Here is a 16,680-nt window from a genome sequence, read left to right on the forward strand (position 1 = left end):
TGAATCGACTCATAAAAAAGATCCGGATCAAATGAACGATTCATTCATGATCCGGACAACACTACAGTCCCACCACGAGTCTCTGCAGTGCAGTGAATATTAATTAGCCATGTGGCTGGCCGCAGAGGAGGAGGGGAGACCTCCTCCTCCAACATTACTGAGCATGTGCAAACAGTCTAACGTGGCTTAGCCCAGTATAATGTACAGCATGCAGCACTTTGTTTGTAACGTGCTGCGTTACAATGTAACGCAACGTGTTACTGTGAACAGCAACATTGATTTTACAGTGCTGTGAGTTAGGCTGCGTTACTGGCTGCTGTAATGTGGGACTTTAACGTCCCACTGTGAAACCAGCCTTAGACTACTATGAGACTATTATTACTATTAGACTACTATGGTGTGGTGCTATTGCTGAATATTTAGTCACTAGTTTTGAGTTGCAGTGCTGACTCCCTGGTTTTAATAACTGTTAAATAAGTCACATGGGTAAGGATTTGTCCCACAAATGCATGTATGTGAGACATTAAAAGAAATACACAGAGTTAGTAAAACCCCTGAACAGTGCAGTTTAGGTATCAAGTATTCAGGTATGTGCATCGATAGTCATAAGGCTATCATATTATGTTTGGGTTCCACTAGAGTAGCACTAGCATACACCAGGATTGTGAAAACTCAGTTTAATGTGGATATGGTTATCTAAGCAAGAAACGATTATGCAAAGTAGGGTCCCCAAACGTGACCTAAACACTGCCTTCACATGTGCCAATAAAAAGTATATATGATATTTAATAGCATACATGTGCTACATTATCTGTACTGCTCTACATATGCAAAAGGTAATTAGCAATCATTTCTGCTTAATCATCTAAATCAATAAAACAAATTGCTTCATGATAAAATATTAATTTATTAATAGGCAAGTAAATATAGTGTATAATATTTATGGTGATTAGCGAGTTGAAGAATGTGCTTCAGTTCCAGCTCCACCATATAAAAAGCTCCGATTTTGAGGTATGGAACATCTGTTCAGCTTCTTTTGTGTCTCGAAAGACAGCATCTAAACTAACTCAGTCATGTCTGGAGTTAAGGGAGGACCATGTGGCCAGAAGATCCAGTGTCAGGATCCATGCAAAGACCCCTGCCCAAGGCAATCTATCTGTGTGGTTCCTTGCCAAGACCGTAAGTATCTATACGTATTATTATACCTTCTTAATGGAAAAGTGAAGCAAAATAAATACTCATGATAGAATGAATTGTACATGTAGTGAGGATAATTAAGAAAACATTAGTAGCAAAGAAAAGAGCCTCTTATTGTTATTTTCAGTTATATAGCTTTTTTTGTATTACATTGCTTCACTCATACTGTATATGCAGTTTACAAACCACACTGTATTTTAAGCTATAAAACAGAGCAGAATGAATGACCCTTTAAACTTTCCTGCAGTAAAACCTTATCTCAACCTGTCTCTCACGTTTTATTGGTTGTGCTCCAGAAAACAGGACTGTCTTCGACCTAAATTGGGTTGAAGAGAACAGAGAAGCACCTTTGCATGTTCTATTTCTTAGCTGTACTACACATACAATTCATTATTTCAGATGTTTATTTTCGCTTCAGGTTTGCTTTAAACAATTTTCATTTTTTGCTTTTGTTTGAGGGTATAATAGCCCAATCAGGCAGCAGTATACTACTTGTTGTCACAGCAGCCACTCAGAATGACACCCACTGCACGAAACAGAGCTTAAGGACTGTGTCTCTGGAATGTCTGTGCACAAAAAAACGCCATACCCTTATCCTTCATTCCTTCTAGGTAGTGTATTAGATATTACAAATTTAGTATTCTTTATGCATTAAGAATGAAATCTTATTTTTCCCTCTAGAATAAAACTTGTTCAAACTGGTTGGTTCTGAGGTTGGCAGATTGAAGCTCCCAGGCACAGTCATTATGTGGAATACTATTAGTTTGCCTATCAACTGTTAGGTGGCTACCTCCCAATGGATGAAAGAGTTTTTATCAATCTATAGCATGAATCTATAGTCTACAAACTAGTTTTCCAAGGGAGTAGGGCAGCCATGCAGCAGCAGCTCCTGCCCACCCTCCCTTTTGTTTCTAGATTCCTAGTGAAGTTAGAGGATCTTGGTATGTGTTCATTTCTTGCAATCACACCTTTTTATCTTAGGGACATTTTTTTATTTAACTTTCTGTAGGCCATTCAAAATTACAGATGCAGTAGAGCCATCGAGCCCAGAGTCCAGAAGTGATTCTGCATGGAGCATCAGGGGCGCCACCAGCATACAAGCAAGGCAAGCCCCCGCTTGGGGCTTCACACTGGGCGGCTGGCATGCGGGCACCAGGCGGAGCGGTGGGGAGAGAGAAGTTCCCACTTACCTTCCTTGATCCTGACAGCTTCTATCTACTTCCTGTCCCGGCGTCTGTCGCAATGGTAACAGCACCCCCTGTGATGATGTAACCGCATGTCATCACAGGGGGAGCTCTTACCGATGTGACGCGTGCTGACAGAGGCTGAAGATAGAAGCTGTGTGCAAGATCGAGGCAGGTAAGTGGAAACTTATTTCTCCTCACTTCCCCCCGCCGCTGCGCCCACCCTCTACTGGGGGCATATACCTATCTAAACTATAGTGGGGTCATATACCGATCTAACCTTTACTGGGGGCTTATACCGATCTAACCTATACTGGGGGCAGATACCGATCTAACCTATACTGGGGGCATATACCGATCTAACCTATACTGGGGGCATATACCGATCTAACCTATACTGGGGGCATACACCTATCTAATCTATAGTGGGGGCATATACCAATCTAACCTATACTGGGGGCATATACGATCTAACCTATACTGGGGGCATATACCGATCTAAGCTATACTGGAGGCATATACCTATCTAAGCTATACGGGGGGAATATATTGATCTAACCTATACTGGGGGCATATACCGATCTAATCTATAGTGGGGGCATAAACCAATCTAATCTATACTGGGGGCATATAATGATTTAACCTATACTGTGGGGGCATATAGCGCCGGGGGGGGGGGGAAATTCTCATAATTGCAAATTGCGGCCGTCAGCGATTTTGATTTTAGATGTGAACAAAGCCTTACTTAGGGTCCGTTTCCACTTGTGTGGTTGCGAATTAGTCGCGGAAAGCGCAAAAATGAATTCGCAGGCGGATGTGAGTTTTACCGCGAATTTTAATGCAAATTCACGGGCGTTTTCGCATATGTTAATAGAGTATGAGAATTTAACCATGTCAGTGCCTGTGTGCTTTTACATTGATTTTAAGCGAAAACGCCAGCGAATTTGCGGTAAAATTTGCATATGAAAACGCATGCGAATTTCCTATTAAATACATTGTATGCGAGGGCTCTGAGGACTCTGCCGTGCAGATTTTTTCTGCACAGAAAAATGCTCAGAAATCCTGACAAGTGGAAACCGTCCCATCCACTTGTATTGTCTATGTGAATCTGCAAGCAGGAAACGCATGCAGATTCGCTCTAGTGGAAACGGGCCATTTTACTGTTTCTCTTATTTTTTTCATCCTGTAATTTATTTTTACGTATTTGCTGGTCATTTGCACCATAACACTCTAAATAATTAGAGCAATGATTTACAAACCTTTCCTCAAGTACTAGTCATGGTTGCTACAAGCTTTCGTAGGGCTTAGCAAAACCGATACAATGTACCACTGCAAAGGTTTATCAAATCAAATTTGAGCCAAGAAGTTTGCACTGACAATAGGTGTCCTAGAAACTCTAAACATGCCTCCTCTCTACGCGTGAGCAGACAGAGGCTCCAGTAGGCTAAAAATTGCTAAAATCACTAAAAACAGAGAAGGGAATGGTAGACGTACCTCCTCCAAGTAGACGCAAATAATGTTTGTTGAATATTATCAACAGTATTTTATTTACACATTCCAAAAGTGCTGTGCAGCACGTTTTGCAGGCATATCCCACTTCATCAGGCTATAAGTGGCTATAAGCTTGGAGGGGGCAAGTCCACCACTGCCACCTCTGTTTTTAACGATTTTAGCAGTTTTTATCCTTTTGGCACCTTTGTCTGATTCCTCCTCCTTGGTGGAGGGACGTTGCCCCTTTCTTCCGATCCACAGAAAGCGACTTCTTAATCCTGAGTGGGGACAGGTCTTGTCTCTCCACCTGTCCTTACGGTGGTTGCCTGGAGGGTAACCTTGGATTGTCAGTATACAAATATATAATTACTTTATCATACCCATTAACAGTACATACTTCACTAATTTGGGCTCAAGCTGTCCCCTTTTTTATGCCTCCTCTCTGTTTATTTTCAGCATGTCCACCTCGTCAACAGCACCATCATCACCATAACCAAGGCCACTACTACATCCAAAGAGGTAATGATATGCAAGATTGCTAAAGCATTAACAAAGATTGTTAGAAAACTATAATTGTATTTAAAATATTTAAATAATTAAAGAGGCACTATAGTGAAATATAGTAGAATGTAGTAAGTTATTCAGGATACCCACTTTCACTGTAACGTTTCTGATTTCAGCACAAGAAACACTTCCTATATTTATATACTGCTGTATATTAAATTTAGCCCTTGCCTCCCAGTGATGTTTAGCCTAGGATGATTAGACCCCCCCTGCCCCGAGCATTGTTGTAGAACAGGTATATTTTCTACTGGCTTTAGAACTCTCACAAAAAAAAGAGATCACTTGACAAGACTAATGATGTCGCTACCTGTGATAAGTTTCAGAATGTAAATCAGGATGAGGAAATATTTTACAATAGGCAAACACTAAGTAATTAATTTAAAAATGAATATTGCAAAAAAATAATTACGTTATTTTCACTACAGTTCATCTTTAACCACTTCACCTCGAAGGGTTTTTCCCCTTTAAAAAACCAGAGCAATTTTCACCTGTCAGCGCTCCTTCTATTCATTCGCCTATAACTTTATTGCTACATATCATAACGAAACAATCTATATCTTGTTTTTTTTTGCCACCAATTAGGCTTTCTTTGGGGGGTACTTTTTGCTAAGAATTATTTTATTCTAAAAAAGGTTTTATCAGGAAAATAAGAAAAAAAATTGAAAAGATTTAATATTTCTCAGTTTGTGGTCATTATAGTCTTAAAATAATACATGCTAACGGAATTAAAACTGACATATTTTATTTGCCCATTTGTCCCGGTTATTACAACATTTACATTTTTTCCCTAGTGCAATGTATGGCGCCAATATTTCATTTGGAAATAAAGGTGCATTTTTTTCAGTTTTGCGTCCATCCCTGATTACAAGCCCATAATTTAAAGAGTAACTGTCGGGCATAAAATCAATTCTTTATTTTTATCTGGTAAACAAGTAATAAGGATGCTAATCAGGCAATCCAAGAGTTAAAATCTCTCTTACTTTTTTGGTTGATAAATGATCATTACCCAGTTTACCTGACTCTTATTTGGTACGTTGCCGCAAAAAGGAAGTTGCAGGGCATGCTGGGTTGTCCTTTTTAGCTTCTGTACATTAGTTAAGTCTGAGGGGAAATAAAGAAACAAACAAAAAAAAGACAACCAGCATGCCCTGCAACTTCCTCTGTGCGGCAACGTACCAAATAAGAGTCAGGTAAACTGGGGAATGATCATTTATAAACAAGAAAAGTAATAGTAATTTTTAACTTTTGGATTACCTGGTTAGCATTCTTATTCCTGGTTTACCAGATAAAAATAAAGAATTGATTTTTGATTTTAGGCCAGACAGTTACACTTTAAAAAGTTATAGTAGTATACCCAATTGATGTACATATTAACAAAGTTCAGTCCCTAAGGTAACTATTTATGTAATTTTATTTTTTTTTCTTAAAAAAAAAATGTTTGCCAGCAATGGGGAGTGTGGGAGGTCAGGAGTTCATTTAAATAGAAAAAACAAGGTAACTAGGGGTTATTTGATGAAATCAAAGGGGGATGTAATTTTACAATTTGGCCACAAGATGTCCTCCATGGTGTAATCAGTCTCCGTACTATTGGGACGGAAATGGAAAGACAACATGGCTGGGATTTGTGAATGGCAGAGCCGTTTGAATAGACGGCTGCAACCATTCACACGGGGAATTAGATCAATGAATGGGATCCTTTTCCCCATTCATTGATCTAGCGGCTGACAATCGGCGGTTATGAGCGATGGTACCAAGCGCGGGGGGGGGGGGACACAAACGGGGGGATGCAGCGGGAGGGATGTAGTACCTACGCCCCTGCACAGAGTTGTGGCATTTTGCAGGGGCGTAGTTACTCGTCCCGGCAGAGGGGAAGTGGTTAATGAAGTGATAATAATCACTCAGGCACTAGTTGCCACCATGCTTTTATCAGGCCCAGTGAGTTGTATACAAAGTACCACTGAAAGTTTTTAATATACCAACAGGTAAGTGAGACAGTGAAAGGGTTACTTTAAGAAACATTTGTTAAGCATTGTTTAACATTCTACATTTGCCCAAAGAAGCTTGGCAGAGTTTTGCTGCTTAGCATATAAATAAAAAAGGGTAAATTACCTGTCTCTGATTGATGTGATCATTTTAGATAGAAAATCAACAGCGTTTAGAAATGACCCCTGACATCAGTGGCCTCTGCTCCTGTGATAAGCCAAACCATAAACTATTTAGCTGATGTTATATTTGTGCCCACAATGGGGTATCTTCCACTTTTCCTTCCCATCTTTTAAGGCCCATACACAAGCCTGACTTAATATAATTACAATAAGCATATGTACATGTAATGTTAACAGATTCTAATAGATTTTCTTCCTTTTTGTAGATCCGTGCAACCCTTGTTGCCCCAAACCCTGCCAGTGTGTAGGAGTTTGCTGCTGTAATAAGTGAAGACACCGCATAAAACAGGAAGTCTATGCTATAAATGAAAGCATCGGAAACACTCTACTGCCGAAATCCCTTTCATCTTGTTCATGCATTTGCTCTTTCCTATCACTGACCAATGCTTGTGAATTCCATAACTCTACAGCTTGCTAAAGGATACTGCATTTAAATAAAAGACATTACACTCACTAGATTGTTATTTTCATTTCCTAAATGTCCTAAACACTGTAATGTTACCATTATCAGGGTATGCATCCAAAGTGAACACTGATGTACAAATCTAATAAAATGTAAAACATAAAGGAAACCTGAAGTGAGAAACCTATGGAGGCTGCAATCTTCATTCCTTTATAAATAATGCAGTTTACCTGGCTGTCATGCTGAGCTTTTGCTTTTGTTTGTGAGTCCCACACCTGTAACAAGCATGCAGCCAGTGCAATCAGACCAGAATCAAAGCATCTGATCCGCATGCCCATTCTGGGCCAGTGACTTAAAGAATTAGAAGCAACGCATCAACAGAATTCAGGCAACTGGCATGGTTTTATTAGAGAATAAGGATGACAGCTTCCATATTCCTCTCACTTCAGGTTCCCTTTAAAAAAGACAATCCATCCATAAATGCCATAGCGTCAGTGCATCCCGTGAATCCAAATAATCATAAAGCGTGACCCATCTCATATTTGTATTAGTCATACCAGAGTAAATTAGGAGCAGTTGCCAAGGATTGTATTGAGGAAACTGATGAATAAACAATGCAACATCTCATTACATAAATTAACTGTGCACCTTAACCCTTTCAGGACCGGCCACCTAACCCCCTTAACGACCAGGCAATTTTGCATGGGAGAGGGGGTGCGTGTTTGGCTGATCAAGCAGCCGGATCTTGTTGCTGGGCTGTGTCCCCCCTGTGTGGCCAGGTGTCAGCAGTTTTCACTCACCTTCCAGGCTCCAGTGATGAGCCGCTGCAGACACCACCGCTCTCTCAGATATCCAGACCTGTACTGATGCTAAGTCCCGGGTCGCGGATTGACGCCGTCAGCAAGCCGCAGCCCGGGACTTACGTCACAACGAGCAGAGATGCCAGCAAGAGCGGTGGCAAGCGCCGATCGTCGCGGGAACGGCAGGGAAGTGAGTGTATCCTCTTCTTTCCCCCTTACCGCCGCAGCTGTCAAATTGATCACTACGATCTGCCATCGATCGTAGTGATCACATGATCAGCAGCCATACGCGATGTCTGCTGATCACTGAGGGGAGATGCCAGCTGTCATACAACAGCTTAATCTCCCCTCTCCGGTGCGCACGACCGTGTCAGGAGTGGAAACTGCAGGCTGCGTAGATCCTACGCAGCATCAGGCTAGAACAGCCACAAGTGCGCCGTAGAATCTCATAGCAGCAATCCCCAAAAAGTTAAAGAAAAATTACAAGAACTGTACATGCAAAACAGCTATCAAATAGTTAAGCCAATCCCAACTGTGTTACCAGCTGCAACCTGATTGACTACTCTAGGTAACTGATCGTTTTTGCTCAATTTTCTAGTGGTGAGTCAACACACTCAAGAAATAGTGAATGTGGAGAGAGACAGAGCATGTATCTTTGCTTTGACTAAGTTTAGTAAAAAGCTTTGAAGCGGGGGAAAGCACCAAGATGGAGGGGAAGCTAGCCAAGCTGAGGAGCTATGGAGCTTATGGGGGAACAAACGAAGCACCGGGTGTGGTTAACATCTATTCCTTTGTCAGGTACCTTTTTAAGAGATCCCATAAGCTTTCACGTATTTATATAATTCCTTTTTGTATTAATAATTCCTTTTTTTGTATAGCGCTTTTCTTCTGTCTGACTCAAAGTGCTTGTGAGGCAGCCACTAGAGCACACTCAGTAGGCAGTAGCAGTGTTAGGGAGTCTTGCCCAAGGTCACCTGCCAAATAGGTGCTGGCTTACTGAACAGGAAGAGCCAAGATTTAAACCCAGGTCTCCTACGTCAGAGGCAGAGCCCTTAACCATTACCCTATCCAGCCACAAATACATTTCCCATATAGGGAAGGTTCAGTGGGCCATACCCATAAGGTTGAAGTGCCACGTTTTCTGAAATGTACTTTGCCCAATCAACCAAAATTTGCTAATTCCATATAAAACACTGTGGGCATGATGCAATTCACTTTTCCTCCTAAGTTTTCCTAGGTGATATTTTCACATCTTATTGTTAAAGTGCCTATTTAGCCACCAGCAAGTAAGAAAACAAGAATTATTTTGACAGTACATTGTCACCTACCAGTATTTGTTTGTATTTTTCAATTGCAGAGTGCTGAAAATGCATTTTAAGCAGAAGGCGAAAAATTATCTCCTGGGGAAACCTTTGGAGAAATAGTGAATTTGATAAGGGCCAGTGTGTCCAAGTTAGTTAAAAGAGGACTTTAAAAAAAAATGTGAAGCAGGGGTTCCAAAGGTTGGAAACTTATTCAATAAATCACTACAGCACAGTGATGGGCAATAGGTAAACATGTTCTGTTTTTGTAACATGCACTGAATAATCTTTTCATATAGGAAAGAAAACAAAGAAATGTATATTATCAGCCCCTTCTATTTAGGCAGAATAAACATATAAGAAAAAAATCCTGCTTTGCAAAAGACATGTGTAATAAGCTTTTATAAGCTCCAGATATGCTACTTTCCTGAAACATTTTTTTAATCTACACTTATTTCAAACAGAATGCCAATTAAACATACACCTCAATATAAAAACTACCGTAGTTAAACCATAAAGCACAGAGCAGTAAATTGCAAAGTGCTGATTTAGCAACACCCATTAATAAATAACAAACATTTGGCAGCTATATGTGTGTAGAAACTGTACTCACTGGTTTATAGAAGATTGTGTCCCCATTCCCACTGCATACAGAGTATTTATAGAAAACTCCCTTATGCAATTCAGTTATGATCAAGCAGTCTCTTCCTCAAGACTACAAGTTTTCTAAGTCAAACACAATACGAAGCTGGAAATGTCTAGAGTCAAGAGTACCAAGGGCCATGCAAGGGCATTTGCCTGAGGCCTTTAGAGTGCAACGATCTATGCCAGGACGAGACATGGCTTGCTGGGAAACATTTCACTGTTGTAAAAATTAGTGAGCAAATCCAAAAGTATACAAGTTACCTAGTAAATCAAAACATACATTTTTCCAGGATGGGGTGGTCTTTCACTTTAATATTTATCGAGACAGACGTTATAAAAACAGACATTATCAATTGAAAGGATAACAATACTTTACTTGAATTAACCTCCCCTGCAGTAGTCCTGAGTGTGGCTTTCTGGGTTATTTAAAAGTGTCAAAAGTGCTAACACCAAGCCACACTTTGAGAATGTGTGGCATGGCCTATATGCAGAGAGTGTAGCAAAAGTGTGTACAATTCACCTTTTCAGTATCCAGTAGGCACTTGTGGCCCATCTTCATCCTCTCCTTCTAGGTGCTCTGCCTCTATGGTGCTGTCACATGAAATACAGATGTGTTGCATGTGTACCTGCCAGATCCTGGAAAGATGGTTGCACACCCCTCCGCAGCAAATTCTGCATGAGGATTGGGGTGCCCTCTCTGGCTACCTAAACTGGGGGGTACTCTGGCTACCCATAAAAGGGGGTGCACTCTCTACCTACCTATACTAGGCAGGAGCACTTTCTGGCTATCTATATGTTACACATATGATGAATTAACTCCACAGTGCGATAGGGGTGAGTAGAGGCTGGGTGTTTATTGAGGATCAAACAACAATCTGGAATGAGATGGAGGACATTCTTCCATTAGGGCAGGGTCAGTGTAACTACATAAAATCATACATAACACAACATCATATTGCTCAGAAATAACATCAGTGCAAATACAGTGCAGCATATCACATATAACAGCAATCTGCATAACATGTGCTCGCTATGTCTGCCACATGCAATGTCCTAAAATCACTGAACTGAGTATCAGGGAAGCTGTCCTGAGTCTATACTGCTCTCACCTCTTTCCCTAGCATATGAGAGATCATAAACTGTCTAACAAGTAGAGTTTAGCAAAACTATCACTCAGAAAAAGAATCATTATACTTGGAATGAGATGGAGGACATTCTTCCATTAGGGCAGGGTCAGTGTAACTACATAAAATCTCCCCACCAACCTAGAATGCACAAGTGGTTCCCCCTAACACAGGAAGTGCTACAGCTATGCTGGGGAGAACTTGTGTGTCCTCTCTATAGAAATCCCAGGGTTTCAAATATGGATCTTTTATGATTATATACATTTATGAAACGGACTTATTACTGACTGGAAAGCATTTATTTTGGGGGGTGCCTTTTTTATACATACTTTACACTCTCCCCCACAAAAGTTTATGTTGTCCCCAACATAAGCAAATCTGATATTCCAAAATGCATGAACACTGTTCTGTTAGAGTCTGACAGTTGTTTGGGAATTAAGGGTTTACCAAAGGAATTATCCTCTCTCTGTGATAAATTATTCCCATGTTACTTTAATCACAGGTTCTCACCAGGTCTATTGCGCGCCATAGTTCCTAATAAGGTCTACTTGCTAATACAGCAAGTTTTGTCTGCAAATCCCTTTTTTTTTTAATCACAACTTTGTGTGCAAAGAAACTTTTATCAGACTCAAGGATGATGGTGAACTAGGGGACACTATATGGGTTTCCTTGTCCCTTACTTTAATCTTAGAACAACACTTTGTCCTTGTACCTGTTATCCTAATTTCACTTTCGGCCAACTATTTTCCACTTCCTAATTTCATCATCCATTGGAATATTACTTGTGCTTCATAAACCATGAAATATACATCAGTATACATTTATCAAAACATCATAAAATAACATTAACTGCATAGGTCCATGAAAGTCCTAAAATTCAAGGCATTAAAACTCAAACATATTATTCTGTGTTTACCAGTCTCTGCAATCTCCAACAAAGTATTCTGGACTCAAATACCATTGAGGGTAAACAGATGAAATATTACCACAGTCCATAGCATGTGCTGTTGTGGTTCTTGGTACAAGTCTTGGTTCACCCAAAGAATCATAGGTTAAAGTCTTTGGCTGTCTTCTGTTTCTGGTGGGTGGTTTTCTGCATAGATGCTCCGTGTCAGCATCATCCTCATTGTCACTGTGCTCACTTTCAACATTGTCTCTGGAATTTTCAGATGCTGGAATCTCTTCTGCATTATTTCCTGATAAGCATTCTGGTGTTGGAGTCTGATCTTCATGAAGATCATCTCTTGAAATATCCTCTGTAGGAAGTTCGTTCATATCCAACTCATGAGGATAAAATTCTTCTGCTTCTGGATTTAGTTGTGTGCTATCTTCCCTTATAAGGTCATCGGATAAAGGAATGAAAGTTTTCCATTGTTCTTGTTCATTGTCTGAATCACTTTCTGACTCCACATCTGAGTTTTGCTCAGACTGATGTGTGTTCCTTTGGTTCTTGTCTAATTTTGCTGTGACAACTTTTCTTGGCATGACTTTACTCAGGTCTGCTGGTAGAAAGTCACATGGCAATAGCAGATTTCTGTGTAGAATTCTTGAGCGACCTTTGCCAGTCTCTGGCTTGACTTCATAAACTGGACTATCTTCATTCTGTCTTTTAAGAACTACATATACAGAATCTTCCCAGTAAGATCTCAATTTTCCTGGACCTCCTTTTTCAGTAAGATTCCTTACAAGTACTCTGCTACCTGGTAAAAGATCAGATCCATGGGTTTTCTTGTCATAATATTCTTTACCTCTTCCTGCTGCTGTCTTGGCAGTCTTTGAAGCAATTTCATAGGCTTCATTCATTCTCTTTGTCCAAGCTTTCACATATTCTGGGTAAGTCTTGTATTTTTCAGTTACAGGAGTATCAAACATGTTGTCAATTGGTAGTCTGGGCGATCGTCCATAAAGTAGGTAGAATGGAGAATGTCCTGTAGCTTCACTTCTAGTACAATTATAGGCATGAACAACTTTAGCTAGAGAGTTTTTCCAATCTTTCCTTGACTCTGGTGATAGAGTACGGAGCATGGAAAGCAGGGTGCGATTGAATCTTTCAACTTGTCCATTGCCTTGAGGATGGTATGGAGTTGTATGGGAATTTTGGATGTGACCATACTTGCTTAAGGCTGCAAATAGTTGATTCTCAAATTCTCTGCCCATGTCATGGTGAATTTTTGTAGGAAATCCAAATTTCAGAACATAGTCATTGAATATTTTATCTGCAACAGTCTTTGCTGATTTGTTCTTTGTGGCATATGCTTGAGCAAATCTGGTGAAATGATCTATTACAACTAGGATGTACTCATATCCACCTTTGCAGGTTTCCAGATGAAGGAAATCAATAGAAACCATCTCAAAAGGATATGTTGTTTCAATGTTATTCAAAGGAGCTCGGGTTGGCTTGTTTGGACGTTTTGCCTTTAGACATTTACACTGACGAGTAATGTAATGTTCGGTATCACTTTGCATATGTGGCCAAAAGAATCTTTCTCTGATGAGATTTACAGTTCTTTCAACTCCAAGATGTCCCATTTCTTCATGTAGCTCTTTGAATACTAAGTGATGATACTTCTTAGGCAACACTAATTGAGATCCTGAAGATGTTCTTCTTCTCAAAATCCCATCAGTGTCTAGGTACAACTTAGGCCATTGTCTCATGAGTAGAGACAGGTCAAGAGACTCACCTTGTCTCTCTTGTTTTGCCGGGAAATGGTTCTGACTCTTGTACTGCCAAATTTTCCCAATCACTGGATCTTCCTTCTGCGCTTTTCTGATTGTTTCTTTTGAAATCTGGATATCTCTTTGTACTGTATCTGTTTCAGAAGTTGTATCAGCTATTGTTAGAGGGCATAACCAAGGCATTTTGTCTTCCTGCTGAACGTGCATTGATTGAATGATAGTACTGATGACTTTGGGATCTACTTCCTGAGTACACTGTTGCATATGTTGTTCTGGACTCAAAGGCAACCTTGAAAGTACATCTGCATCCATATTTCTTTTTCCTGGGCGGTACTTGATAGTAAAGTTAAAGTCGGCTAATTCAGCAACCCATCTGTGACCTGTTGCATTTAATCTTGCTGTTGTGAGTACATAAGTAAGTGGGTTGTTATCAGTATACACCTCAAATGATGGACAATAGTACAAATAATCTCGAAATCTGTCACAAATAGCCCACTTCATTGCTAGAAACTCCAGTTTTCCTGAGTGCATGTGGTAGTTCTTTTCAGCTGGTGTAAGAGTTCTAGATCCATAAGCAATAACTTTGAGCTTTCCATCATTTTCCTGATATAACACCGCACCTAGGCCTTCTTGAGAAGCATCACAATGAAGTACAAAGGGTCTAGAGAAGTCTGGATAACCCATCACTGGTGGACGTGTCAAGGTTTCAATTAGCTGGCTTAAAGTTGCTTGATGGTGATCAGTCCATTCTATTAAGCATTGAGAAGGGAGTTGACCTTTCCATTTTTGTATAGCTTTTGGTTGCTTTCTGGATGTCTTAGAAGGTGTAGCTTCAGCAGGTTCTGAAGGTGCTGACAACAAGTCATACAAAGGTTTCGCTATTCTGGAGAAATTTTGAATGTATGGGCGGTAATAAGAGATAAATCCCAATATTTTCCTGAGTTCTCCGACAGTCTTTGGTCTTTTATCTTTCAGTGCAAGAACAGGGGCAATTTCTGCTGGATCCATGGAATGTCCATCTTTTGACACAACTCTGCCCAAGAACCTGACTTGATCTTTGAACAATTCACACTTTTTGGCTATTAGCTTGACTCCATGCTGTTGGTAGCGCTGGAGGACTAGTCGTACATGTGCTACATGTTCAAGAAATGATTTACTATGCACAAGGTTGTCATCTAGATAAGGCTGGCAAATTTCATCTCTCAATCCAGTTAAACAAGACTCCATACTTCTTTGGAATTCCGCAGGTGCAGAACTAAGGCCAAAAGGAATGCGGATCCATTCATACAAACCCCAAGGTGTGATAAAGGCTGTTAAGGATCTACTGGATTCTTCCACAAAACCTTGGTGATAAGCTTTACCTTGATCTAGTACAGAGAACCATGAACTTCCCCCTAGACTATCAAGCATGTCTTGAATTCTTGGAATTGGATGGCGATCAGGGATGGATTTTTGGTTCAGCTCTCTGTAGTCACAGCATAGCCTCAAGCTACCATCCTTCTTTCTTACACAAACAATAGGTGAGGAATATGATGATTTTGACTTTGTAATCCAACCACGGTTCAGCAGATCTTGCAGGTACTCTTTTACTTCTGCATGAAGAGGCTTAGGAACTGACATATAAGTCCTCTTGACTGGTGTATTGTCTTTTAGACGAACCTGTAACTGTAACGAAGGAATACATCCAACATCTAAGCCATCTTTTGCAAAGGCATTGCATTCTTCTCTCAACATTTGCTTCACTGTTTGTTGTTGCTCATTGGTCAAGTGCTCTAGAGATACTGGTGGATCCCATGATTCTTGATTAGTCGGTTCTCTGGTGGAGTAACTTTGGCTGTCGATCATACTTTCTAGTTCCAGTTGAGAGGGATGATATTCCTGGCTTATGGAATGTATCGGTACCTGCTGTACTTGTTTCATCTTCAGTGGTGCAGGGTAAGTTGTCTTTATCTGCTCAATATATCCAAGCTTGGTTTTGCCGGATAAAATTATGTCTCTCTTAGTTGAGTTCCATACTGGTATCTTTAACTTGGAGAATTGTCCTTTTTGTGTTGTTACTAAAACTTCATTGATACACAGTCCATTAGGCCACTGACAAGCATTGTCTGGGGTAAAGAGTACTTCCTGCTTTTGCATGACAGGTTGTGTATGAACATGACACCTGATACTGGTAACTGTGTTTGCAGGGATTCTTTGGCTCTTTGCTGTAGTCCTAACTACTGGATTGCTGGTCTCCATACAATCAGACTGCAGTAGTTTAACCAGGAGCTCTGCTGTGTTTGATGCAGTGGCGTACCTAGGGCATTTGACACCCGGTGCTAGGTATTGAAAGACACCCCCCCACCCACGGTCCACCACCTGCGGCGCGCGAAGCGCGCCGCGGCGAAAAAATGGGCGTGGCTATGACCGGATGGGGCGGAGCTAATTTAAAAGTGCACCCAAGTTTTAGTCAACCTTTCTCCAGAAAATTCACATCATTGCGCAGCTTTTCTCCAGAAAATACACAAAATGTCAGAAGCTTTCAACATAAAATACACGTAATGCGAGAACATTTCACCAGACATTACACGTTATGTAAGCAGATTTCACAAGAAAATACATTCAATCATGTCGGCAGATTTGACCAGAAAAAAATCATTCAATCTTGCGGTAGATTTGACCAGAACATACACAATGTCAGCACCAGATTTCACCACAAAATACACAATATCAGTAGTTAAACTGACCACAAAATACACAATGACGGTAGTTAAACTGACCACAAAATACACAACGGTAGTTAAACTGACCACAAAATACATAATGACGGTAGTTAAACTGACCACAAAATACACAATGTCGGTAGCAGATCTGACCACAAAATACACAATATCGGTAGCAGATTTGAGTGTTGGCAAGCTGATAGCCTGGTGGGTAGGTGGTGAAGGGTGAGCAGCCTGATTGCCTAGTGGGTAGGTGGGCAGCCTGCTGGGTAGCAGTGGTGGGTAGGGGGGCAGCAGTGGTGGGTAGCCTGCTGGGTAGCCTGGTGGGTAGGTGGGCAGCAGTGGTGGGTAGGTGGGTAGCATGGTGGGTAGGGGGGCAGCAGTGGTGGGTAGGTGGCCAGCCTGCTGGGTAGCCTGGTGGGTAGGTG

At 40.8% G+C, this 16,680-nt stretch overlaps 1 protein-coding gene and 1 long non-coding RNA gene across 2 annotated transcripts in view; both read left to right on the forward strand.

Moving 5' to 3' along the window:
• The first annotated feature begins 957 nt into the window (after positions 1-957).
• PRR9 (proline rich 9) overlaps positions 958-16,680 on the forward strand; it is a 90,894-nt gene continuing 75,171 nt past the window's right edge. Inside the window, exons 1-2 of the mRNA XM_068258957.1 lie at positions 958-1,179; positions 7,812-7,994. Coding sequence (XP_068115058.1) covers positions 1,074-1,179; positions 7,812-7,994 — 289 coding nt within the window. The 5' untranslated portion in view covers positions 958-1,073. The remainder of the gene's footprint in view (positions 1,180-7,811; positions 7,995-16,680) is intronic.
• Positions 1,674-7,054, forward strand: LOC137536502 (uncharacterized). Its single transcript, XR_011024571.1, has 3 exons — positions 1,674-1,808; positions 4,329-4,391; positions 6,808-7,054. It is a non-coding gene; the product is annotated as an uncharacterized lncRNA (long non-coding RNA).

This window comes from Hyperolius riggenbachi, chromosome 10 (genome assembly GCF_040937935.1).
Source record: "Hyperolius riggenbachi isolate aHypRig1 chromosome 10, aHypRig1.pri, whole genome shotgun sequence".
Taxonomy (NCBI): domain Eukaryota; kingdom Metazoa; phylum Chordata; class Amphibia; order Anura; family Hyperoliidae; genus Hyperolius; species Hyperolius riggenbachi.